Genomic DNA, 26,399 nt, shown 5'->3' with positions numbered 1-26,399 from the left:
ATACTCCATGGTTTAAAATTAGGAAAGGTGTGTGTCAGGGGTGCATCCTCACATAGTACTTAATCCAATCTGTGTGCTGAGCAGATAATCATGTTCAAATATCAGCAAGGTCACTGGTGATGCGCAGATTTCAGCGAAGTTTCCGAACTAAATCAAACTAGGAATAAAGGCCTGGAAGTGTACTTCTGGAAGTTACCCAATGGAAATCCTATAGAACACAGGAGAATATCATCCTATATAATTCTGGGAGACTCAGCTTCCCAGCCTCACTTTACCTTAGCCACAACAATGTAATCAAACACACCAGTGATCATGAAGGTGGCACAGGATCAGGGAATTTTTTTCTGTTATGCGTAGATTATCTGTGGATCAGAGCATGTTGCGTGGCAACTAAAACTACAGCAGAATGGTGGCTCACAATGGGCACAGCGCACGAGGAAAACCTGCTGCAAAACACCTCTTTAAAGTGTTAAAGAGCAAAGATGTAACTGAGGATTGAGGTGAACCTGATCAGAGCCACTTTATTTTCAATGGCCTCACCTGCATGAGAAATCAGACTAGGGAATAATGAATGTATCTGAATTATGATATTACTGAAGAATATCGAGTATGTAATGCTCTACTGGAAGAATGAACAGCGTGTCTTGGAACAAGTACATCCAGATATTCATTTGAAGCACAGATGTTGAGACCTTACCTCAAATATTTTGGCCGTGTTCTCTGATGGCACCAGTCTCTGGAGAAGGACATCCCTGTGCTTGGGGAAATCGTGCGTCATTGAAGGAGGCCCACAATAGCAAGTCGTGCAGATGCAGAGGCTGCGACAGTGGGTACAAATGCAGAACTATTTTGAGCCATACCTAGAATTGGTAGGCAGATTAGCACAGGGATGGGAATGTCGGTTAACACATGCCCAGAGAGCCAAACACAGGAACAAAGAGCCTCGCACTGCACATGCTCAGAGGCTCAGGTTTCCCGCCTGTAGGCATGGGTGGGCGCTAAACTTGGATCGGCCCACCTAGGCCAGGTGAATTCAATTCTGCCAATGGGGTCGATCAGGGGTCATCCACCACGCCTCCCTGTGGAATCCTTGAAAAAGCAGGAGCCTAGAGTTGAGAAAGAGAGAGGTAACACATAGTCGCCAGGAAGGAGAACTTGGTTTACATGACGCTGAGCGGTTTCCGCCAGGCAGCATGGTCGGGAGGAGTCCTATGGGTGCTGTGTAAACCTGAAACTACTAACTCTCATAAAACTCACTTGGATCACGAAGGAGGCTTCGGCGTGGATTCTTTCTCGCGCGGAGCCAAGGACCGAGGTACAACTCTATCTCCAGAGCGATCTAACAGACTCTCATTTAATATTTAAAATTGTGCCAACAGTCCTCTCTCTCTAAAACACTACTCTTTCAGTTTCCACACTCGGTCCACTTCCCAACTCACTTCCACCATGTAAAATACATGTGACAGTATGTTACATCACCAGCCCTGTTCCCATTACCAAAATATGCATTTGTTTCTTAAGGCTCCTGCAAGAATGTATCACAAGAAAGCTGGCTTATAAGCACTAAGATCAATTGTCTCCTACTTCTGGAAGGTAGCCATTTGAAGCAAGGCATTGGTCACTTTGATTTCTTGTGAGGGTTTCGATTTAGACTGTGCTCTGTACCTCCTATCTAGCTCTGTGGCTGTGATTCTGGATTTTCCTTCCGCCTTAATGTGACTGTTGTGTGTGTGTGTCTCACCAGCTGTTTGTTCTAAGTCACCATGCACATGCTATTGAATTCAGATCCAACCTACTCTGGTAGTTTGTGCTTTCATTGAATAAAATTTAAAGAAAACATTCTGTTTCTTATTGTGTGGATGGAGGGGCCAGCCCCTCACCACTAATCGTGGGTTTAATAAGTGCAGTTGTACAGTTGAAATATATACATATTGCAATAAAGTCACAGAGAGCATGAGCTAAAAGAGAGATTGAAATAGTGGAGTCAGACACATTTCATGGGAGCATACTCACCTCACCCCAGCTTGCTGGTCCATGTGGAGAGAAGAGGAGGGGAAGGAGGACAAGGGTAAAGGGAACAGGGGAGCCAGGACGGAGGAGAAAAGGGGGAGCCAACAAGAGGTCAAGGGAAAAGCTGGGAGAGAGCTCTTTATTGCCAACCCAGGCCTATATACCTTTGGGAGGGAGTGGAAGCCCACTCATTACAGGTAAAGTCATACATCACAGGAAGGGGTTGCACTCTAGGTTACACAGAAATGAGGGGGACATCTAGGGATACATGCAATAGGAAGAGGAGGGATTGGAGATACACATGTGACAGGAAGGGCAGATCCTATATTCAGATGGCAGCCTAACTTTGGATGTTACTGAGCCGGTTTAACTTGTTCTCTGGGTCTCCATAGGAACCATTACCAGTAGGGTGTAAACCCCACTTACAGGGACCAAGCTAATGGTCATTAACCTTTAGGGGGAAGTAGCCCTTTGTACAGTCTGGCAACTGACTGCCTTCAGGGAGGTAACTTGACAATCATTTATCATTAGCTGCAAGCAGTGTCCTAAGTCAAACATATTTGGGGGGGAGAAAACTTGGGAGAAATCTTTCTGTTTCCCACACTGTTGTCTGGTGTCATAGGGTTATACATTGGGCTGCTAACCACAAAGTCAGCAGTTCAAACTCACCAGCCACTCCATGGGAGAAAGATGAGGCTTTCTGCTCCTTGAAAGATTTACAGCCTTAGAACCCCACAAAGGCAGCTCTATTCTGTACTACCGGGTTGTTGTGAGTCAGACTGACTTGATGGCAGTAAGTTAATTTGTTAATGACTGCTTGGGATACTCAGTTAATGACTGATTACTTAAAGACTGTGTACATTGGTTTTATCTCGGTTCAAGCTGATTTACAGACATCCCACATGGTTTCAAAGTCCCTCATGTTGTCAAGCATTAAACCTTTGAACATTGCCTCCACTGTGGAGCTTGTGAAATGGTAAAACTAGGCTTTTATAGGGAGGATATAGAAAATGCTTGATAATAGCATTAATAAATGTACTATTATTCCAGATAAAGGGTTGTTCATTGTGTACATATTGTGTGGTATATTAGCAAAGAACTACAGATATTAAAGTACTATAAAACCCTCCTGGTTCACCTTCCCAACATTGCTCACACTCAATTTCTTCTTTCTGCTCTCAAGTAAGAAAAAATTGCTGCTGTATAAGTCGCAGCCTCATCTTGTATAATAAATACCTCCATGACAGAGCCCTGGGGTCACCCACACACACGACAGAGGCACCACATCTTGTAGAGCCTCTTTATTTTCAATGCAAGCCATCTCCTGCAACAGTCTCCAGATTACCACCTGACCTATGGTCTGTGGATACCTTTTTTTTAAAACCAGTTTCAATAATTCTGTGTGATAATTCCTTGAAGTAATAATCTACCTCTCTGCCTATCTTCTATCAGCATTCATCTACCCATATATTTATTTATCCACTCACCCATCCTTTTCAGATTTATTTAGAGAAAACAAAGATATTAATGCTAATAATTCCCATTATTAAAATTTCATTGACTAATCATTGTGGTAATTTCTGTCTAATGACTGGAGCCTAATTGCCAGCACATGACATCATTGTTTCAATTGATTACTGCCACATTAAAATTTCATAGAGGAGTGGTTCTGAAGAAAATGATGTGAAATCTTCCATTGTGGTGTGGAGTGGAAAATGAAATCATAGATGATATGCTGTGGTTTTAGATGATATTGTATCAGTCTCAACTCACAGCAACCCAATGGACAAGAGAAAGAAGCACAATGTGGTCCTCACTATCCTCTCAACTTCTGTTGTATTGGGGCCCACAGTTTCAGTCACTGTGGCAATATATCCCTATAAGACATTCCCTCTTTTTTACTGACACACTATCAAGAATTATATCTTTTTCAAGGAGTGACCTTTATTGTTAACATGCCCGCAGTATGTGAGATGAAGACGTTCCATTCTCATTTCTCAGGAGAATTCAGATTTATTTATTTATTCTTCTGGCAGTCTTAGGTATTTTTAACAACACAATGCAAGTGCATTCAATTTTTCTAGTATTCCTTATTCATTATCTAGTTTTCACATGTGTATGAAATGATACTGTGCATCAGATGTTCCCATGGCAACATCTCATCTGATTTCTTGACTGCTGCTGCTACGAAAATGGATTGTGGATCCAAGGAAAACAGAATCATTGACTTAATTTTTCTGATGTATCATATTGTTATTTATGGGTCCAGTCATGAGAATTTTGTTTTCTTTACATTGAGTTGTAATGATATGGAAGGGTATAGTATTTGATCTTCATCATGAAGTACTTCAAGTCTTCTTGATTTTCACAAGCAACATTATGTAGTCTGTGTATCATATGTTGTTAATGAGGCTTTCTCCAATTCGATGTCAAGTTTTTCTTCACATAGTCCAGGTTCCTGGATGATTTCCTCCTCATCATATTTAATATCTTAACACACCTGTCTTAATTTGAAACGATGAAATTGCAGTGTTCTGTTTGAACTACTTTTTATGTAAGTGGAACTTCCATGAGAGCACCATAAAGTGTCATAGAATGTAGTATCACATTCACTCCTAAATAGGCAGAGATCTTTGACAGATTATCAGGAGACTGAAAGAATGAATGTTTGATCATAGTTAGGCATCAATAACTAGATGTGAGTGGACCTATATGCACAGGAATATACTGTATTACGCAAACTAGTGAACATATAACACGGAGGAATACTTTGACAATTAAGTATGGAAATGAGGAGGCCCTGACTGATACAAATAGCTAGGTGATCAGTTACTAATCAAAAAGGGGTTGATCACTCAAATCCACCAGGAGTTGATTTAGACATCAGGCCTTCTGGTCTAATTCTGAAAAATGACACGCATTGGAAATCTTGTGCAGTGCCGTTGTCTTCTGAGAGACATGGAGTCACCATCACCAGTCAGACTTAGCCTGATGGTACCTGGTTATATCAAATACCTGATTCAAACATTAAACATCGCATTTATGAACACTGGGGTCTGTGCTGCACGATCTTGAAACAATCAGCCTAAATCGAAAGTCAAAGTTCATGTGAGTCAGGTCTGTCTTGATAAGCACAGCCTCCAGCATCGTGCCCCAGACCTCTGAACAATGAAAATCTGAATTTTTAAAACTACTAAATTTTGGAGTGGCACGTTACACAGTAGAAACAAACTATAATATTAGGGACCGTGAAAAAGTTCATGGAAAATTGATTGAAAAGGTAATGGAATTTATCGATGAAGTTTTTGAAGTCCCCTTGTGTACTCAGCAACCTTCCCAGATGTACATATTCATTTCTGTACTTCTAAATATTTACTTGTATATTATTTCAGATATTTTACATACACATGAAGATATTTTGCAAATGAGAGAGGTTTAACTTTTTTCTAATAGTTTTACCTAGAATTTCTTTTTCCGTTTTTTTTGCACTGACAGTGAATTTTGTTATAATCTTAAGCAAAATTGGTTATAGTAAGTATTTTTAATTTATTCCTAATCTCTGAGAAAAACACTTTCAAAATTGTACTATTATTTATAACTTTATTAAAATTTGTAGCTATCCATCCTATGTCTTCCTTGAGCACTGCGTTCTTTTAACAATATATATGAGATCAAATTAGGGGCTCTTGAGTTTGTGCAAATGGTGGGGGGATAATTTTGAAAAGGTGGGTAAAAACAGTTACCCAATCTTCATAATGTAATTAATGATAGTGAAGTGTATGTGTAGAAATATTTAGATTCATGAAAGTCCTACTGTGTATGCTTTCAACCATGATACTTTATTTGAATAAATTAATGAAAGCTTGCAGCCACAGAAGATGCAAATGTTGATATCTATTTCCTATAGCAACAAAAGAGGAAATAGCATGAAGAATTCTAGAAAGAAAGAAATAGCAGGTCTATAATGTTCCTCCGTGAACAACTGTCTCCTTAACCATGATAGCAAAAGAAATAGATACTTCCTGGAACATTTACCAAATAATTTGATACAGGATCATGATCAAAATAAGGAAAAATGTTGAACAGGATTTCAGATTCTCCCAAAAATCAGAGAATGGGTTAACTCCTAAATATATTACCTGAGAATTATTTTCAAACCTTGAACTGAATCTATCCTATGAAGCAATTTTAAAATGAAACAAGAGTTTGTCTCACTTACCATAGACTTTTTGTCTTTAGTGTTGGGCTCTATTCAAGAATTATCTCTATCCAACCAAATTGGCAATAGTTTAAAGTACAGATGATAACGTTAAAGGGCCAAGCATCTGAGTTTACAATGGTATGATAATGTATAGAGATGAATAAAATGGTTGCAGAGTATGAAGTATGTAACCTTTATTACAGGACTACACATGTCAAAACTGTTGAGCAACACACTTTATTTGTACATCCACCTAAAAGTAGTATCTGTACTTACAGGCAGCAGCTTAGGAAAAAGGGGTTGTCCCTGCTAAAGGACTACCAAACGAAGAATAGCTCGCCATACCATAAAAGGAGGTCCTTCCAAAAATAAATCAGGCACACATTAGGCGGCTATGGGAATAGACATGCACAGTAATGGATCCAACGCTTGAGCATGCGCAGTAAGGACCAAACGCATCACATCTTTTGCATACCTACTCAAATCTTGGGCATTCGCAATCAAATCCAGCACACTGCATCAGATGCATTCTTGAGCGCATCCACTAAGATCCATGTGGGAGGAGCCAGTCAAGGAGGGAGGGGATATAAGACCCAGCCTCAGGTCTCTTGTCTTTTTTTACCCCCCAAACCATTTTATTGGTAACTGATACAGATATCATGTCATTCCATAGTTCAGTCACATCAGGCAGTATTGTACAATTGCACCACAATCAGTTTCAAAACATTCTCTTCCTTCTTGAACTCCCATTTATCAGCTCCCCTTTACCCACCCATCCCCCCACTGTGTTCCCCCGAAACCCTGTTCTACTTGCTCTCTGTATAGGTTCATGAATTCTGGGACATATTTGTATCTGTTTGTTTTAATGCTAAGTGACCAAGTTAAGAAACCTCTTCTTGTCCAGAAGCTCCTCCTAGAGGAAGAGACATAAGGCTAGCCTGTCTTTCCTATTTCCTTGCCCCTTCCTTCATGGTGGTGGAGCCAGGATGCAATTACTTGTACAAGGAGAAAGGATCAGAGCTTGGGCTGGGGCCTGTTGCTGAGCGCTAAGGCTTTCAAGATTGTCCTCCCCAGCATCCTTAAAACCATTCTTCTTGGAAACTAATGGTTTTTATGGCACAGAGCCCAATGGCAAGAGTAGGACAGCCTTCTGTTGCTCTCCTGACTGAGACCCCTCCCTCGCCCCTGATTCAGGAGAAGAAGCCCCTAGCAAGCAGCAGACAAAGCCACGAGTCTTAGGATATCCCCTGTGGTAGATGCTGGAATTATACCCATGGGCACCCTAGGAAGAACCATACCATTGGGCCCACAATGTTGAGGCTTTGGTCAGTGTACTAAGGCCACTCAGAGGCTCCTGGCATACACAGATCCTGGATTTTCCTCTAAGACCACACCGAGTAACTAGTAAACTAATCAAAGCCACTGAGGTTAACCGCCGTCAACTCCACCTATCTCACTTACACTTCTCCTGCGTTGCAGAGCCCTGGATCCAGAAAAAGTCTAACAATCAATTTTCCTCCTTCAGGTCCTTCCCTTCTTAACAAAGCTTGGACAGAGAGGGCCATCACACGACATGCTCAACAGAGGCTCTGGACTCACAAAGGGCACAGGATCCTACGACTCCTCTAAATGTGTCAGCAGCACAAAGGTAGTGAGATCCTTGAGCTCCAGTGTAAGGGGCTTCATCCATGGACACTGCCTTCTTGTTACTCTATTTAAATGATACTAGTAAAAAGTTTTCAGAAGGCCATACTTCCCCAAAGCCTCTAGAAGTCTATGGAAAGGGAATCCTCTCTTCTACTGCGCAAGTCCCGGCAAGCAGATAACCTTGCTTCCGGGGTTCCTGGTTCCTCCTGGAGCTATGATAAGTCTGAACAGAACCAGTGTTCCCGCCACACTTTCCAAGTCAGAACCACGGGATCATTGCACCTCATCTCTGTACCCCAAACTACTGTAAGGGAGTTTTCCCTTGTGTACTAGGCTATGGTCTCAATTCCCCCAATCATGCCATCATCCAGAACCTTGTCCATGACCTGATGAACCAGAGTGCCCCTCAGTCTTCCTGTGTTCCCTATAAGTATGTTCCCATGAGCATCTTTCTGGTTGAGCCACATGGGAGTGTCTTGTACAAGGAGTATGAGGATATGATTGTCCAGTTCTGTACATGCAGGTGATAGCAGCTAGTCAAGGTTTCCCAAAACACATAGATTAAAAATCAACAATTATTGATGTTAAATTATATATTTATGAAAATTTCAAGAGGGTTACCAGCAATGGCAAAATACATTTTAGATAAACTCCAATATGAAAAAGAACACCACACCCAGAAAATGTTGAAAACTACAGCAGGCCCAAGATGGATCAGAGGGGGGATCAACTGATAAGGTTTTAAATGTTCAAATCAGGTCTAGCATTTTGATCTCCTATATACATCTCTCCAATGCACTCTATGCGGTAACCGGTTTCCTCCCATCCTGCATTATGAGTAGAGGGAAAGCGCTGGTGGATTATTTCTTTTGTAGATCTCACAACTATCTCTTGGGTTTGCACTGTCATCCACAGCCTTTTGGAAATCTTTTGGAACACAGTGGGGGGATGGGTGGGTAAGGGGAGCTGATAAATGGGAGTTCAAGAAGGAAATGTTTTGAAACGGATTGTGATGCAATTGTACATTACTGCCCGATGTGACTGAACTATGGAATGACATGATATCTGTATCAGGTACCAATAAAATGGTTTTGGGGGTAAAAAAAGACAAGAGACCTGAGGCTGGGTCTTATATCCCCTCCCTCCTTGACTGACTCCTCCCACATGGAAATCTCACACTTTTGGCTCTGATACTATTCCCTCTTGGCTTCAGATTATATGCTTTACGTTCCTTCGGTTACTGATGTTGGTGTGCTTCTTCCATATACACTCAGTTGACATCTCATTTAGATGGCTACTTGTTTGAAAACAAGCCTTTATGATGCTATTTTATCTGATATCTGGGCACCATCTAATTTCTTCACCGTACTATGCTATAGCACCCATATCTTCTGTGTTCCCTTCCTGAGAGCAAGTAGAGAGCAGGGCCATGATGTAAGAATTAATTATTCTTAAATCAGAGCTAGGATTTAGTGGGAACCTAGAACCCATTCACAGATCTATACTTTTAAAATCTGCCTTTGGTTCCTTTTAGAGACCTCTTTGTCAACTTATGATAAAGATTCATATCCATCATCTCCCTGGAGCATAAAGATCTTCTGTTAATACTGTCGATTAGCCCTCCCTTTAGATTACACCTGTCCCCCTCCCTACCTTTCATCTCTCCACCTTTCCAGGCATGGCATGTATGCTCTCTCTTCCGATCTACCTCCACCCACTTCCCCCATCTCTCTCTATTTCTGGACATGGTACGTTCTCTCCCTGTTCCATTCTGCCACCCCTCCTTTCCCGATCTCCCCAGGAAGCCTCCATGATTTCTTGACAGCTAAATTTTGTCTGTGAGAATGTACTATCAAAAGCCTTACTTTTACTCAGAGAAGTTTGCAATTGTGTTGTGCCATGTATTTTCTTTCCACAGAGGGAAGCAAGAACTGAGACAAACATCCCAAACCTAACAGTACCATTACACATTATATTTGTTTTCATATCCAATTGACTAAACTCCTTTTACTATCTTTTACCAATTATGATTTTACTCTCCCCATTTTCATCTGTTTTATTAATTATGTTTAATATGTATTTTACATTAGTTTATTTGGTTAGCCTTGAAATATAACTTACTCCCTTAGTAACATAAATTTTGATATCCGGCAATTTAAGATCTCTAAATGTATTCTTCTTCTAAAATGCATGGTTTTTTAAAGTTGACTGACTGCAATTCAACTTAATTTTAGGATCAGCTTATCATTTTCCACAAAAATAAAGCTTCCATTATAATATTAAAATTGAATTAAATTTATTGATAATTTGATGTGGGAACTTCTGCTTCCGATTAAGGTGAGAACTAGAAAAAAGAGAAAAATGTTATGTTTTAGAATGTCATGCAGAACTGCTGAATAATAATAAAAGACTCTGGGGAATGGGGCAATCTAATACATATGACTTGTGATGATTATTTTATCCCTGTATTTATAGATTTGGGGCAGTGGTAGGATACAGTAAGCCAGCCCATCCTTTTTACAATAATAGCCCACAGCACGAGTGCACAAAACACAAGTCATTTGCTTGGTAATGCAAGAATAAAGAACTTTTTTACCACAGGGGATTTACCAGTTGTTTTTGCCATGTGGCCTACAAAAGTAATTACCTAGAAGCTCTAGAGGCACAGTGGTTAAGCGCTTGTACTCTAACTGAAAAGGTGAGCAATTGGAACCTGTCAGCCACTTCAACGGAAGAAAGATGTGACAAACTATTTCTATGATTGTATAGTTGATAGGTGCCAGAGTCAATGGGTCAGTCATACTCCTGTGACTTGTTCACATCCATTGCTGTAGTCGAGTTCATTTATAGATATTACTGCCATAGAGACTTCAAGGGGTGAGTCTACTCTTTCCTATAGAGCTACCATGAGTCTGAATTGACACCATTGAGCAATGTGCTAATGAAGACTAGAGCAGGTCTCAGAGATTTCACAAGGAAAAGCCCCCACGATGGTAGCTTGGTGAGCTACCTGTGATTCAGTAGGCAGCTGCCAACAAATATATTAGCAACCTTGAAAACTATAAAGCCACCCTAGAAATATCAACATTATCTTAAGCTTCTGTTCTTTTATGCTCAGTGCCATACCGCTAATAACAGTACATTTTTGATAAGAAAAACAGGATATTAAGAACTAAGACACAAAGACACAAACAACATAAATATTATAAAAATCACATAGATATTATGGTTTGATTTCAAACATTTCAAAGCCACATTTTTGAAAAAAAATGAAGGGTTCGACAATTTCACTAGATGACAGGAACTGAAGAAGATAATCAACTTGAATTCATAAACTGAAAATGTATATTAATTAAAACTCTGATTAGAATGTTGCAGTCATAGGTAAGACAGCATAAAGAGAACAAACCTCCTGTACAGAGAATAGATTCAATTCAAAGCCCTCAGAATAGACACCCTCCACCCCCAAAAAAACTCTCACTGCTAGCTCGTTTAAATAGGATAAAACATTCTGTTTTCAAATAGTCTAATTACATTATATTAAGGAGATTAGAAATTCTTGAAATGAGTAAAAATACAAAGACATGTTGCCTTCAAAATAATATTCAGGAGACTGGAAGAACTAAAAAATATTTTAAAACTTTTTAATACAGTATTCACCTTCATTAATTTCATCCCAAATGCACATGCACATAGGTGTTCTGGAACAAAACCAGGTTATTTCTTAATTACTTAAAATTAAACACGCTCCTCAGCCTGTTCTGGCCCATGCCTCACCCCTGGGGCAATAAAAATGGACGCCAATAGTAATTTTCCCTACACAAGTGGTCATTCAACCCCTAGGGAAGAGCTGGAATAAAATCCGTGTTTCCCTGCTTGTAAGAAAAGAGGCTAGTGTCCTCCCTGAAAAGGTATCCTCCTTGCTCAGCACATTCAGATGTGAGTCAGATCCTGGGCCTGAAATCCATGGCTCTTGATTATTGGATTTAAGAAATGTCACCAAACTCTGGCCCTTCATACCTCAAACATTATCTCAGGAGATCAGCCCTGGCACATTGGTGTTTAATTGAAGAAATCTAACAGTCTGTAGAGATGGTCTGAATCTCTAAAATAACCCGAGTCTCTTGAAAGTTAAGAGCAGCTTTATTATCCTTTTGCAGTAACACGCCCCCCACCCCCGACCGGGCAAAAAAATCTGAAAGTAACAATTTAAGTGAGTTCTTTAGTTAAAAGGAAAATTATTATGAGAGGAAGCACGAATCTTGTGAAGGACAAAGAAATGCGAAAATATTGTCTGTTAACCCATGAAGTGCAGGTAAATATAACACTTTATGAAATAAAGATAGATTATCAGGTTGGGATTTAAAAACAACTAGGTTGCTTTTAAAATGACAGCATAGGAAGTTGAAAATAGATATATACATAGATGGATACCCAAGGAAAGCTCCACTAGGTGGAGCTTTCATAGGATGCTTTTTTTTCCCACTAGGCGCACATCCAGCAACTCGCTCTGAGTTAGCGCACCCCAGTGGCGTTGCCTGGGAAGTTTCTCTGGTCACAGTGAATTTTTCATCATAAAAGCAGTTTCGCTGGAACCTCGTTTTCTGTGATGACCGATTTAAGACAACCGTTTGTGGCTGTGATATTTTGGATCCTGCTCTGCAAAATGCCACAGAGACTGTTGTGATGTTGAACACAGCTTACAGGGAGAGCACTATGGGAAAACCTCAAGGGTATATATAAGTGGTTATCTCGTTTCCTAAAAGGTGAAATGTAAACTGATGACAAACCTTGTTCTGGATGTTCCATCAACTCCCGAACGGAAGAAATTGTCTAAAAATCCAAGCTCTTGTGCTCAAAGACCGATAGTGGACCGTTGAGGAGATGGGGGAGTTATCGGAAGTGATATTTATTGCACCTCGGATTTCAAAATGATACCACTACTAGGTTTTCTGACTTAAAATATTGGGAAATAAGACTTTGTTAGACTTCTTAGAGCCCCTCTAAGAGCCCCCTAACACTCTTCTGATATCATGAGAATGAAAACCGGAACACAATTACATGTAAGTATTTCGGTTCTCTTCAGGTTTCTTTTGGTTCTACCTTGGGCTGTGATGTGCAAGGTTAGTAGTTCGAAACCGCTCTGCTGAAGACAGACTGTGCTTTCTACTCTTTAACAGCCCCAGTCTGGGAAACCCACGAAGAGCCAGTATTGACTCGATGGCAATGAGTTTGGTTTTGGAGTAAAGTATTAAATTTTCCTTTATCATGAAAAGCCAGCTGATTCACATATTCCTTTTGGGTAAATATTTCATGGGCTATTTGAATTTTCATTGAATTTTATTTTTGACATAGGGTTATTTAGAAATATTTACTTCAAATACGTTCTTAAAATGTTTACTGTAAAATATTGTATTAACTTTACTTCAGTCAAATAAAATATAAAATGCTTTTTTCATGAGAAATTGGTTAAGACTTGCTTTATATTCAAGTATATGCTACATACCAGTAAATATTAGCATGTACATAAAAATGCATTTTGTGCAATGGTTGGATACATTTGTTCTCTACATAAAAAAGTCACACGAGATTAAACATGTTAAAGTACCTTACTTTTTAATTATTAAAAATATTTTTGTTATACTGTCAATTTTCACTTCATATATATTGAAAAGATATTTAAATTGCCATAAAGATGTTATAATTTTATATCATTAAAGCTTCATCTAATATTGGCTATTATACTTATTTCTAAGAATGTTCTTCATGTAAAAGTCTACATTATATATTAGCAAATCTATATCAACTTTCTTTGGCATAAATTTCCCATAGTATGAATTTTCCATCTTTCAGTTAGAGCTTTTATATACCTATAAGGGTGACTTTTTAAAGCATTATGTAGTTGAGAATTTTTTTCTGATTGGTTATAGACCAATCAGGTTACACTACAATATGATTCTAATATAATTGAAAATAAAATAGTAGCCTGTTTATTGAAGAAAGTACATCTGTTATTATATTAACTTTCCTTATTTCAAACTTACTGGAAAGCAGAATTAGTGTGGAGAAATTTCTAAAACAAGAATATGAAACAAAATCTCTTAAACATGCATGTCTTACAGGGTGTATAATATACACACACAGACATGCACACATATACATACACAAACACACGTCTTTTACTTCTTGTCAGGTTAAGACTGAAATGGCCAATGTACTCCAGACATAGTAAGTTTCTATATTGCTTTCTAGTTTTTCCATCCATTGCAGATTGAACAATTGAAAAAAATAAAAGAAGGAAATAATTTACCTGTATGAACAGTCAAATTAAATTAAGTGTAAATCAACAGAGAATGAAGATTATGGAATTCTTGTGGAGAAATCCAATATGTAATTTATTTTGGGCAGATATTTTGAATTCACAAATGTTAACGTTTTATTAGAAAAAATCCAAAAAGCTACAGTAAGACCATCAAAAATTTATGTAGGTTAAGTTATTCATAGTTTTACAATGCCCACGTTGTAATTTTCAATATTAATATATATTCTCCAATTTACCATTTTGTTATGACATATATGTCTAATACAGTCTTCCTATCCATAGCTTCCTTGAATTATTGAAGACTGACTCACCTTATTCTCCAGCGTTCTCTGTCGTCCTGACTACTCTTTGGTTTCACCTTCACTTTCAAGTTGCCTATATATTTTACAATAAAAATAATCAATTCAAACAATATTTTCTTAAGTGTTTTTCTACAAAAGTTTATTCTCATCTTGAATTCCTCCCTCATATCAGGGTCAGACACTATGGGAGGATCTCCTAACACTCAGAACATCTCTCACCTGTCAGTCAACACTAACAATGCACCTCTGTGTATTCCCAGATATGAGAAGAAGCATACTAATATCTCGGGATGAGTGAATAATATGATATGTGGATTATGTGCCAGTAGAACTATTAAGAAAAAAAGCACACCAATACAAATGTACCAGAAGGTAAACAGAGGCTGTTTTCACATTCATAACATGATTGGATAAATGTACTTAAGCAGTTTTCTTAAATCAGGGGAGACCGCAAACGCAGTCCCCCACTGCCACAAATTCTGCAGTCGAGTTTCCCACATTTGGGGAAATCACAGGGTCAGCACATCCGGAGTGAAATGGGTGAGCCTCGCCTTGGGAAAACCACCTTCCTGATCATGGTGTCTCCTATGCCAGGTAAGTATTATTGTTTTGCCATTCACTCTTTCCAAATTAATTTTTATTACAATTATTATTTATTTACTTAAACAAATATACTTCATATAAGTTTTTCCACAATAAAATATACCTAATATAAGAAAATTCCTTTCATATACCTAAGTATTAACTACATTATATTTACTATTTTACATGTTACATCTTATTTCAATGATTTTATGTTAATTTTTCAGCTCCTATGAAATATGTTCCTTGTTAATTTATATTCTTGTTGACTTAATTAAGCATATAATATATGTATTATTAAAAATAAAATGAAGGGCACATATAAAAATGCAAAAGCAGAAATTATTTCATACTAATTGGCCTGAGATATATAGGACAAATGCAATATTTGTGCTTACTCTTTAAACAAATCTTGGGGTATTTTTATGCTAATAAAGGAAAATAATTTGTTGCATATATTGTGTATATAAATGTAGGCTGTAGACTACATTTTTCAGTTTATATATTATACATTGATTTTTAGAATTTTTCACCTTTTACTACATGTGTTTGAAGTTATTTAACTATTGAAAAATGTTAAACTCCATTAAATTTTCCTATAACCTTTAAAGAAAATAATATCCAAAGTTATTTTCAATCTATAAATAATATAAAGCAAAGCATTAGAACTGAACACATATTTGAGAATTAGCATAAACAAAAAGGAGGTCCACTCTGTCGATTTGATTTACTGTGGTCGCCGTGTGGTTGCTGTGATGCTGGAAGAGATGCTACTGGTATTTCCAATGCTAGAAGGTCACCCAAGGGACCATGTTTCTGTGGAGCTTTGAGGCGAAGAAGAAATAGGCGGTTCACTTCTGTGGGAATAGCCACTGAAAAACTTATGAATGCAAGTGAACTCTTGTGAGATACTGACAAATCTAAAAAGAAGCAGGGCATTGTCAGAGGTGGTGCCAGAAGATGGGTCCCTCAGGCCAGAGGCACTCAGAATATAATTGAGGAAGAGCTGACTTCTCAAAGTGGAATCAGCTATAGAGACACGGAGGGAGTAAAGCCTGTGTGAGTAAACACTGTGACCCTCGTTTGCTGATGGGCACAATTCAGAACGAGAAGAAAGAGCTGCAAGCATCAATTCATAAATGCCACTTGGAACATACAAAGTACTAATCTAGGAAAATGGAATCGTATTGGCCATTTTGAATCAGAAAATCATGTGATTCACTATGCTCGGAATGAAACAATTGAGAGGAATTTTTCATCTTCAAAAAGGCCATCTCCAGACCTATCTTGAACTACAATGCTGTCTGTGATAGGACCGATTCCAATTATAGTGTATCTAATCATTACAACTATTATTCAAATTTATGCACCAACCACAAATGCTAATGATGAAGAAATTGAAGCATTTTACCAACATCTTCAGTCTGAAATTGATCAAACATGCAGTAAAAATACATTAATAATCATTGGCTATTAAAATGCAAAATTTGAAACGAGGAAAGTACAGTAGAACAGAATAGAATTTTGCACTACTAATGACTTGCACATAGCAAATACTTTTTCAACACAAAAGCGTCTATACTTATGGATTTTTTTAGATGGATACATTTATAAGAAGAGATGATGAAGAAGCTCAATATTTGCAGACAAAACTATTATAACGAAATGTTCAAAGTCCAAGAGTTAGAAAACCCAAAGGAGGAATACACTCAGCGTATCTTAAACTGAAAGAAATAAAGAGAAAATTCAAGTTTGGAGTTGCAACACTGAAAGATTCTATGGGCAAAATAGTGAATGATGCAAGATGCATCAAAAGAAGATGGAAAGAATCATGGCACCAAAAATAACTATTGGACATCCGCCATCAAGAACTAATGATGATATTGAAGGAGGTTTAAGCTGTACTGAAAAAATTAGCCAAAAATAAGACACCAAGAATTAATGAAAATGTCTTCGCAAGCGAATGAAGCACTAGAAACATTTATTTGTGCCAAGGAATTTCGAAGATAGCTACTTGGCCAATTGACTGGAAAAGATCCATATTTATACCCATTACAAAGAGAGGTGGCCCAACAGCCTGCTCAAATTATAGAACAGTATCATTGATATCAGATGCAAGTAAAATGTTGCTAAAGATCATCTAACAATGGATGCAGCAACACATTGATATGGAGCTGTTAGTGGTTCAGGCCAGATTTACAAGGGGATGTGGAACAAGGAATATCATTGCTGATGTCAAATGAATGTTGGCTGAAACAGAATATACCAGAAATATGTTTACTTGTGTTTCACTGATTATGTAAAGACATGATTGTATGGGCTTTAAAAACACTGTGCATAACCTTGAGAAGAATGGAGATTCTGGAACATTACATTATTATGTCAGCTTGAAGATGTATAAAAGTGTAGGGGTGGAATCCAACCTGCCAATCATGTCACAGCTTGATGATGCCCCCTTGGGAATGTGCCCTTCTTATTAGAGGGGGAAGCTGGGGATCTTCCCTTCTGCCTGCCCCTTTGCCTACCTGCTTGCCAGACTTGGCTTACGACTCTGAGAGCTCTGGGTCCCTGTCATGTTTCAGCAAATCTTGGATCCAAGAGACTCTGTATGAAGCCTGTGATCTTTCTGCTTTCCACATCACCTGTCTGGGTCACTGACGACAGAAAAGTGAGTCTACGTATGAACTATCACTGGCCTTCTTGACTTGAGTTGCACTAGGCTGAGATGCTCTCTTGCTATATAATTCCTTCTTGATAGAAAGATCTTATACATAGATGAATGTCACTGAACTTGTTTTTCTAGACAACCTGGGATAAGAGAATTGTGGTCATATGGAACCTGTACATGGATCAAAAGGCAGTGTGGGAACATCCACTTCATGGTTTAAAATCAGGAAAGGTGAACATCCAGGTTGTATTCTCTCAGCACATTTATTCAATCTATATGCTAAGGAAATAATCAGAGAAGCCAGCTTATATGAAGAAGAATGCATTATCAAGTCAGAGGAAGGCTTATCAACAATCTGAGATACCTAGGCCAGCACTAACTTTATTGATGAAAGTAGAGAAGACCTGAAGCACTTGCTGATGAAGATCAAGGATTGAAGCCTTCAGTATGGACTACAATTCAAAGTAAAGAAAACAAAAATCATCATAACCGGACAAGTAGGTAACATGAGGATTTCGTCTTACTTGGCTCCACAATCAATGTTCATGGAAGCAGCAGTCAAGAGATCAAAGGATGAATTGTATTGGTTAAATCTGTCTTGGAAGAAATAGACCCAGAGTGTCCCTTAGAGGAAAGGAGGGTAAGACTTGTTTCACGGCAGTGGACATGTCAGGAGAGACCAATACCCGGAGCAGGACATCATGCTTAGTAAGTATCAGGCAAGTGAAAATGCGACGGACTTTTGACTTTTGGCTGCATAGAGAGATTCAAACCTAAGAACAATTGTGAGGATGGCACACGAATGGACAGAGTTTAGTTATGTTGTACATGGCTGTTAATAACAAGAAAAATAATAAAAGTGGTAAGACTATATTAGGAATCAATTTCACTTAATTTTAACCCTAACAGTCCAACTTGTTACAGACTGTAAATTGCTGGCCTGTAAACATCTTTGCTCATAACTGATAATATTAATGGTTTGAGTTTTAAGTATTAAATTTCCATATAAGGAAAAGTTATTATATCTTAATTTTCAGTAGTCATATACAATAAGGTATTCATTATGCAATTACTAAATATATTAAACCTATAAGTAATAAATGCAAAATACAAACTCAATATACTCGTCGCTTGTATACTCCTCTGATCTCCATTTTTTTCTTTGCCTAGTAACTTTTACCAATATAGCGATCAATATGCCGAGAATAATGAAAAAGGGAATGAGCAAGAAATACGGCCATCTCGTTGGTTTGGTACTGTAATCGATATTGATGTAACGGCTGCCTAGGAAGAAGATGCCAGAGATTTTCAAGAAATCAGCCAGGAGCACAGAAAATATTTTCACCTAACGGGGTTTTGTGCTCCCCTTAATACAGTATGCACTTGAGTAGCAATTGAGCCGATGGCTGGTTAGCTACCCAATGGGCAGAGTAGAACTGCTCCATAGATTGTCCAAGTCTGTAAGTCTTTCGTGAACCGAATGCCACCTTCTCCCCCTACACATCAGTAACCTTTGATGCAATGGAACATTTAACCACTTAACATGGTTCATTTTAATATAATCACACCTGGAAAAAGGTAAGCACAATTAATCTGTTTTATCTCCAATTACAAATTAACATTGAGGAAATTAATGTGATAGAAAAATATATACAGGCCTTTTTCAAGGTTCCCTAATAACTTCTGCCATCTGGCAGACATGTGTGGACCCAATTCTTTCCTAATTACATTGATGCTTTACTATGATGGATAACCCAGAAATGGTTGGAGTACTTTTAACATAGTAGTGAACTGGTGTAAGATTAATATCGTAATTCATTCCTTAAATGTGATATGGGAAGATCAATATAAACTTAGGTGAGCTACTTGAGAGTTTATTTTGATAACATTTTCGTGCAGATCAAATTTAGTGCTCATTAAGCCTTGCACACCCCTGTGGCTGACCGAATAGCCCATCTCTTCGCCCAGAGCTATAAGAACCAGGAATACAGTAAAGCTATATGTAGGAGTCAGGGGAGCATAATTGGTTAAATCCAGGGCTGCTAATGAAAAGTCAGTAGCTACCCACGTAGCTATTTCTCCAAGACAAAAGACCTGGCTATCTTCTCTCACAAAGATGACAGCCTAGAAAACCCCATCCCATCCTATAGGACAGGGCAGAACTGGCCTGGATTTCTGAGACCGTACTTTGTCCTGGGGCAGGGAAAAAGAAAAACATTGCCAAGAAGGATTGACTCAGAGGATACACTGACAGGTTCAAACATAAGAACAATAATGCGGGGAATACAGACAGGGAAGGGTTTTGTTGTACACAGGATCGCTGTGACCCAGTGCACTAACAACACATCTTGAAGGCGAGCCCTGCTTTGTTGTTCTTTCATTCCGAGTTAATTTCGCAAATCTAGGTACTTCTGTGTCAATTTCATAATACATTATGAATTTCTTTTTTAAAATGTGTGATTTATTGTATTTTTAAAAAAATCTCTTTTTTTAGAATTGATGTCTTAAAAACAAGTCTTCCAATAGGTACGATATATTTTTCTTATTTATTTGAGTAGTTAACATTTATTTGCTTCTTTTGTTAAGTGTGTTCTTATTTTTTCTATAGTATTCTAAATGGTCATTTATTTCAAACTGACTTCCTCTGGACAGTGGAAATATACAACAATACAACTAATTGTATCATGTTTCAAAGCTATCATTTCTAGAAACATTCCTGATGATTTTCTGTATAGTTTAAGCAACACACTGCACATAAAGTCAGCCACTCTGCACATAAATTTCATTCTTTTGAATATTTTAGCATTTATTTCTTGCGATTCATCACATATCTCATTATAACATATATTAGCTTCAATTTATTGTTCATATTGATATTATCTTATTACGGACATTTTTCTGTCACTAGCTTGTTGATTTTTATCTTTGGTTCACAAATGATGTTGAATTTTTAAAAATATTTTTAAATCAAATAAGACAATAATATAATATTTTATTTGACATTTTAAATCAGTTAATCCTTTCAATGTCAAAGTACTTTCTGATTTGAATATTTTGTTGGAACCATAGGTTTCCAGTACTGACAGGCATGTCAGAATACAGGAAACCTGAAGCAGAGTGGCTTTGGATTCAGTTCTGTGGGATGCAGGTGACACAGGTGAGCTCTGGTTTTAAGATTTCTGGCAGAGTCCGTTTTCTCCCATTCAGGTGGCTCTACCCGAAAAGAGCAACCTGGGGAGATGGTAGTCTGCACTACCACTGGGACAGCAACTTCCCAAGAAACTTGAGAGATTAAAATATTGGTAGGTGATATTTATGACCTCTGGGTCCTAAAAGAGATAAGCCAAATTATTGTCCCTGATACATAATGTTATATCATGCTAGATGACTCATATTCTGTCCTTAAAATACTACCATTTCATACGTTACCTTAAGTCTAACAAATGGACTGCTAATGTCCATGGTCCTTCACCCTTGTCTGATTGGCTTTACTACCTAATGCCTTGAAGAACTGAAACTGCTTAACGTTTTCCTGGCTAGGTCCTGAGTGGTGTATCTTACTTATTATATATGTTACAAAATATGTTTCTCTCTGGAAGTGGATAATAAATCACCAGAGGTGACTTATTTTATGTCTACATAAAATCTAAATGTGATGAATAGACAGAGTCATTTATTAAATTGAATAAATTAAATATTATATTTTAGTATACTTCCAGTTTATTATTAATACTTACCAGGGGTAATGGCATTTGCTGTAGGTGGAAAATTCCCACTGTCAACACTCCCACCAAGCCATGTTTGGTCTACATTTTGACAGTTTGGAGGTAAATAGGTAGGGTTACAATGACAGTTCTTTTTATTATTGCATACCTGAAACCAGAAGAAATAAGACTTGATACAAGAAGCAACTAAAGTGATGTATATATATTCAAGAGTTATATTAGTGAATTAGAATGAGAAGAATTCTATTCAAGAATTAGATTCCATGTGTTTTCATTTGTATGTATGATTGATGTTTGATGTTAAATATAAGTGTGATTTCATTAATATCTGGAAATTATATATGGATAAAGAACCGTGTTCAGGTGCCAAGTTGGCAAGTAGTGAATTGTGATAGGTAGGTTTATTGTGCCAACCTGGTCAATAAACACGTAGGATTAATAAGGTTGCAGTTTAATTGAAGGTCAAAGAGAAGGGCAAAACAGTGAGCCTTGCCTTTCCATGCCTTGGACTAGTATGTGACTGCCTTAGCTGGTTCTCTGCCTCAACTTGTGAGCTGCACTGGCTGGGAGACACCCACCCCGTGGACAGTGTTGCTACAGTTTGAGGCTCCTTCGAGACCTGCTTTACCACACTGTTGGTGTATACATCACTTGAGCTGGGGACTTTTGGCCCCTGTCACCTGGCTGTTGGTGACCCACTCTGTTGCTTGTTGAGTGTGGCCAGACTGCCTGTCTTGCTGTACAGAAGACTCAGCTGTCTGCCTCCTTGACTTGCACCCAGCAGCCCTCGTGAGTTGAAGGACTGCCAGTATATTAACTGTCTCTCAGAAGTTAGTTGAACTGAGCCCTCTCTACTGCTCTGTGGACTAATTAAATGTTTATTTTTCCATATTGTATATATCTATCCATATATATAATATCTATCCATATATATTTTATCTCCATATATATACTATCTCTCTCGATATAAATTCTACTATTCAAGAAATATAGAATTGTACTTAAGTCAGATAACACCTGTCTGTTTTTGTGTTTGTGTGTATGCAGACAGGAGTGTGGACTGCTAAAAGGACAAACCCATCTGTCTTGGAGGAAGTAAGGACAGAGTGCTCTGTAGAGGCGAATGTTGTGAGACTTCCTCTTATATACTTTGGACATATCAGGTGAGACCTGGTCCCTAGAGAAAGATATCATATTTAGTGAAGAAGAGGGTGAGCGAAAAAGAAAAAGGCCTTTAAGATTGATACAATGGCTGCAAACTTGGGGGCAAGCAAATGCTAGGATGACTCAGGCCCATGCCATGTTTTCATTCTGTTGTGCATAATGTGGCAATGAGCTGGAACCATCTCAAAGGCATTTAGCAACAGGTAGATGTATATTTGCCAGGAATCAGTCTCAATTATTTATATTCTCTTGTCATAGCATTGGTACTTACACCCTGATTATTGCATTTTGTTACATCACAGTCATACTTCAAGTATGTGGACTCAACACATTTCATATTTTTGCAAACCTTAAAAAGAAAACAGCCAAAATAAGTAAACTGTCATCCCATTTAGATTTCCAGTCGAATTAAATGGATTTATTTTTATGCTGAATATATGGATTATTGCACTAATAAATTAATGATTACTCTATTTCCAGCACTAGATGAGACTTGGATTAAGTAGAATTAAAGGAAACAATAGCATGTTCCCAGCTTATAATGGGGGTATGGGATGAAGATAAGAAGTATATTAAAACACAGATAAACATGCAATACTTGAAATGATAAAAAACATTTGACACCTTCAAATATAGGGAACTTATCTGCTATGTGGCAACAGTGAAGTCTCACTGAGGGATTAGTCAGAAATGCAAGATAAAATACTTGTAGTACAATGAACAATTTTGGAAATGGGTTTTCAGTGGAAAATTATATATGACAATTGAGTGTTGTAAGTGGTCAATGTGGCTGATGTACAGAGGAGAGTCATTCACTTCGTAATCCAGTATTTTTCTTTCTTGATGCCTTGGGATTTAGGGCGGTTCTTGGAGTTATTTGGTTCACTGATTCCGAAAACTGCATTGGATAGACTCCATCAACTCCAGTTTCTTAGCTATAGTGTCCCACTATATTTTCAGATAAGTTATGCTAACATATTAGTTTACTGTCCTAAGTTTAAGTACGAGAAGAATTCAGAGCCACAAACTGTAGGATAAGACAAAAAGGATGAGAAGTATTTGAAAACAAGTAAGTTTTTAGAGCCTTCTAAGGTAAGCTGTACATGGACCATAGTAGCCAGTGGTAGCCACCATGGTATTACGCTACCAATCAGAAGGTCAGTGGTTTGAAACCACCAGTCACTCTGCAGCCTTTAAAAGATTTTAAAGTTTGGAATCAGGTCACTATGAGTTAGAATCAGATAGCTGGCACTGGGCTTTCCTTTTTCGTATGGGAGGCTATGAGATATGTACAGAAACTACAAGTTGGATATCACAAAGCCAGACACAACATGAGAAGAGTGGAAAAGAAACAAGAAAATTGAAAAGGCATGTATATGTATGGTGTGAGTTAGAGGGTCTAAAATGTAAGACCTTAGGGCAATTTTCATCAATATTTTTCAGATATACCTTTCTCTTCTTCAAATTGTGCAGTAAATGTTTCAGATAATATTTTAATAGACCGAAGTCAGGGAGTGCTCCATCTTGCATGTTTCAGAGGTGAACTTGACTTGCAATGTATGTGCAGAGCAGAACTGCCCCATAGTGTTTGGAAGCAGATTGCCTAGTCTGATCCCACTCCAATTCTCACTTTTCTTTTAAGAGTTTCTGTACAAAGGTAGAGAAATCGTGCCATCTTAAAATAAGACTGAAATGCATTAATTTTAATAAAGGAGCTTGAATGCTGACACACCGTTTTCGGGTTTGACATTTAGATCTCTATTTATTGTACCGAAATCACTACCAGCCAGTCACAACTCATGGCAACTCTAAAGGCCAGAGAGGAACTTCTTTTGTGGGGTTCTGAGTCTGTAAAATTCATGGGAGCAGAAAGTTTCATCTTCCTCTTGCAGAATGGCTTATGAGCTTCAATAGTTGACCTTGTGGTTTGCAGTCCAACATAACCCACCATGCCATCAGGGCTCCTTAGTTACTGCACAGTAACTCCTATATCTGACTCCCTCCCCTTTAAAAAATAATACCTTTGAACTTCCTAATATTCAGTTCTTAAGAAATGTGAAGGGAAACTTCAGGTAAATTCCAAGTTCATATAATTCGCCCAAAATAAATGAAGCCAGTATGCATTTCCTCTATCTCAGACTAGCTAACACTACATTAAAATATCCTGATTTTTTGTAGGTCACGAGTGAAGAGTTGTATATGGCTTATGTTCTGTACCTCAAAAACTAGAACTGATAGGGGAACTAATACCAATTTTTGAATCAGAGATCAAATATACCTAGAAACAAGTCTAACAGTTGAGTTACCAAGGTTTATGTTGGCCAGTGTTATTATAGAAACTATGTCTTTTAATGTGTACAAAAGAGACACAAAAGCAAGAAATAAAAAAAAAAAACCAAACCAGCTCTCATTTTATGGGCATACTTCATTCTACTGCACTTCACACTATTGCACTCTGCATGTACTATATATTTTATAAGGTGATGATATGTGGCTACCCAGCACAGAGCAACTCCATCAGTGTCACTTTCCCACAACCATACTGACTTCCACACTGTGTCACATTTGGGGAATCTACATGATATTTCAAAGATTTTCATAATGTTATCACACATGAATAGATGACAGAACAGTACCAATATAAATTTTATATGAACTTGAAAAATGAAATAACAATGTGTGTGAATCACTTATTGCTATATTAACTTTATTGTGAAAGGGATAGTAGAATACAGATAAAAATCTAAAATAGATTTGAAAGACGTTTTGGGAATGGTAGTGAAGAATTTTAGAGTAGTCCCAGATACCTGACCTTAAACCAAAAATAATGGACCCTTTTAAGGGTTTAATTAGAAATAGGAAGATTGATAAGTAGGTTTGGAAAAGAATGAAAATGGTATTATATTAGGAAGTGAGATCAATTAGAATGCCAGTATCTTAGTCCAGGAAAAATTAGACACAATTAGTCACTCATTTTTTCCATATGCAGATAATTTTGAGTAAAAATTATGTGAGCAGATGAGCTTTTAAAGTTAAATATTTTTCTAAATAAAAACAACCCCAAAGAAATAGCCCCACCTTTTTAACAAATGCCAATAAAGTATTATTTCCAACGATGTATTTCTTTTCCTAGTTTTCCTCACAAAGAGTTATACTTGTCTATGACTCTTAGTGACCTCATTTATGTGCAGCTAAGAATTGCCCCCGCAGTGTTTCAAGGCTGTGACTGTTTGGAAGCAGATCACCAGTTGTGTCTGCCAACACACCACCGGGTATGTTTGAATGCACAACCTTATGACTACTAGTTGAATGCTTAACCATTTGTGCTACTAAGCAGTCAGAAAAAAGCTCAAATTAAACATTTAAATTTGAAGTACACTATTATGTATATCAGGCTATAGAAGAGCACTAACAATACTTTCTAAAATTTGAGCTGTGTTACCTAGAATTTTCTATCTCAGGCCCAAAACCTTGTTGTTGCTGATGCACATCTACATTTTTATGTTGCAAAAACAATCTACTCTTCAATTCAGGAGGATAACATCTTTTGACTCTGTTAAAGATCTTCACTGGATTCCATCTCTTCCACCACTTTTCAGTTCTTAGTTTCTGGGGCTTCTGAGGCTTAGTTCTTAGTTTCTGGGGCTCTGATACTTGGGCTCACACAGAGATCTCAATTTCACTCTTCTGATGGTCCTAGTATTTTTCTATCAGTATGAGGTGTCTCTTATGCATAGAGATGTGCATATGATTGTAAATGGGTGGGATTTCTTGTTTC

At 37.8% G+C, this 26,399-nt stretch overlaps 1 protein-coding gene and 1 non-coding gene across 2 annotated transcripts in view; both read right to left on the bottom strand.

Moving 5' to 3' along the window:
• Positions 1–14,521: 14,521 nt before the first annotated feature.
• Positions 14,522–26,399, bottom strand: part of LOC142455486 (disintegrin and metalloproteinase domain-containing protein 2-like) — a 115,042-nt gene continuing 103,164 nt past the window's right edge. The window contains exons 16-19 of the mRNA XM_075557218.1: positions 22,893–22,970; positions 21,466–21,605; positions 18,857–19,012; positions 14,522–14,555 (exon numbers count right to left, since the gene is read on the bottom strand). Of these exons, the coding sequence (XP_075413333.1) occupies positions 14,522–14,555; positions 18,857–19,012; positions 21,466–21,605; positions 22,893–22,970 (408 nt within the window). The remainder of the gene's footprint in view (positions 14,556–18,856; positions 19,013–21,465; positions 21,606–22,892; positions 22,971–26,399) is intronic.
• On the bottom strand, positions 14,922–15,084 carry LOC142455597 (U1 spliceosomal RNA). The gene has a single exon (XR_012785781.1). It is a non-coding gene; the product is annotated as a U1 spliceosomal RNA (small nuclear RNA).

The sequence above is a fragment of the Tenrec ecaudatus genome, chromosome 8 (assembly GCF_050624435.1).
Source record: "Tenrec ecaudatus isolate mTenEca1 chromosome 8, mTenEca1.hap1, whole genome shotgun sequence".
NCBI classification, from domain to species: Eukaryota; Metazoa; Chordata; class Mammalia; order Afrosoricida; family Tenrecidae; genus Tenrec; species Tenrec ecaudatus.
Note: the sequence above shows the minus strand (reverse complement) of the source record. Positions and strands in the feature narration are given on the sequence as shown.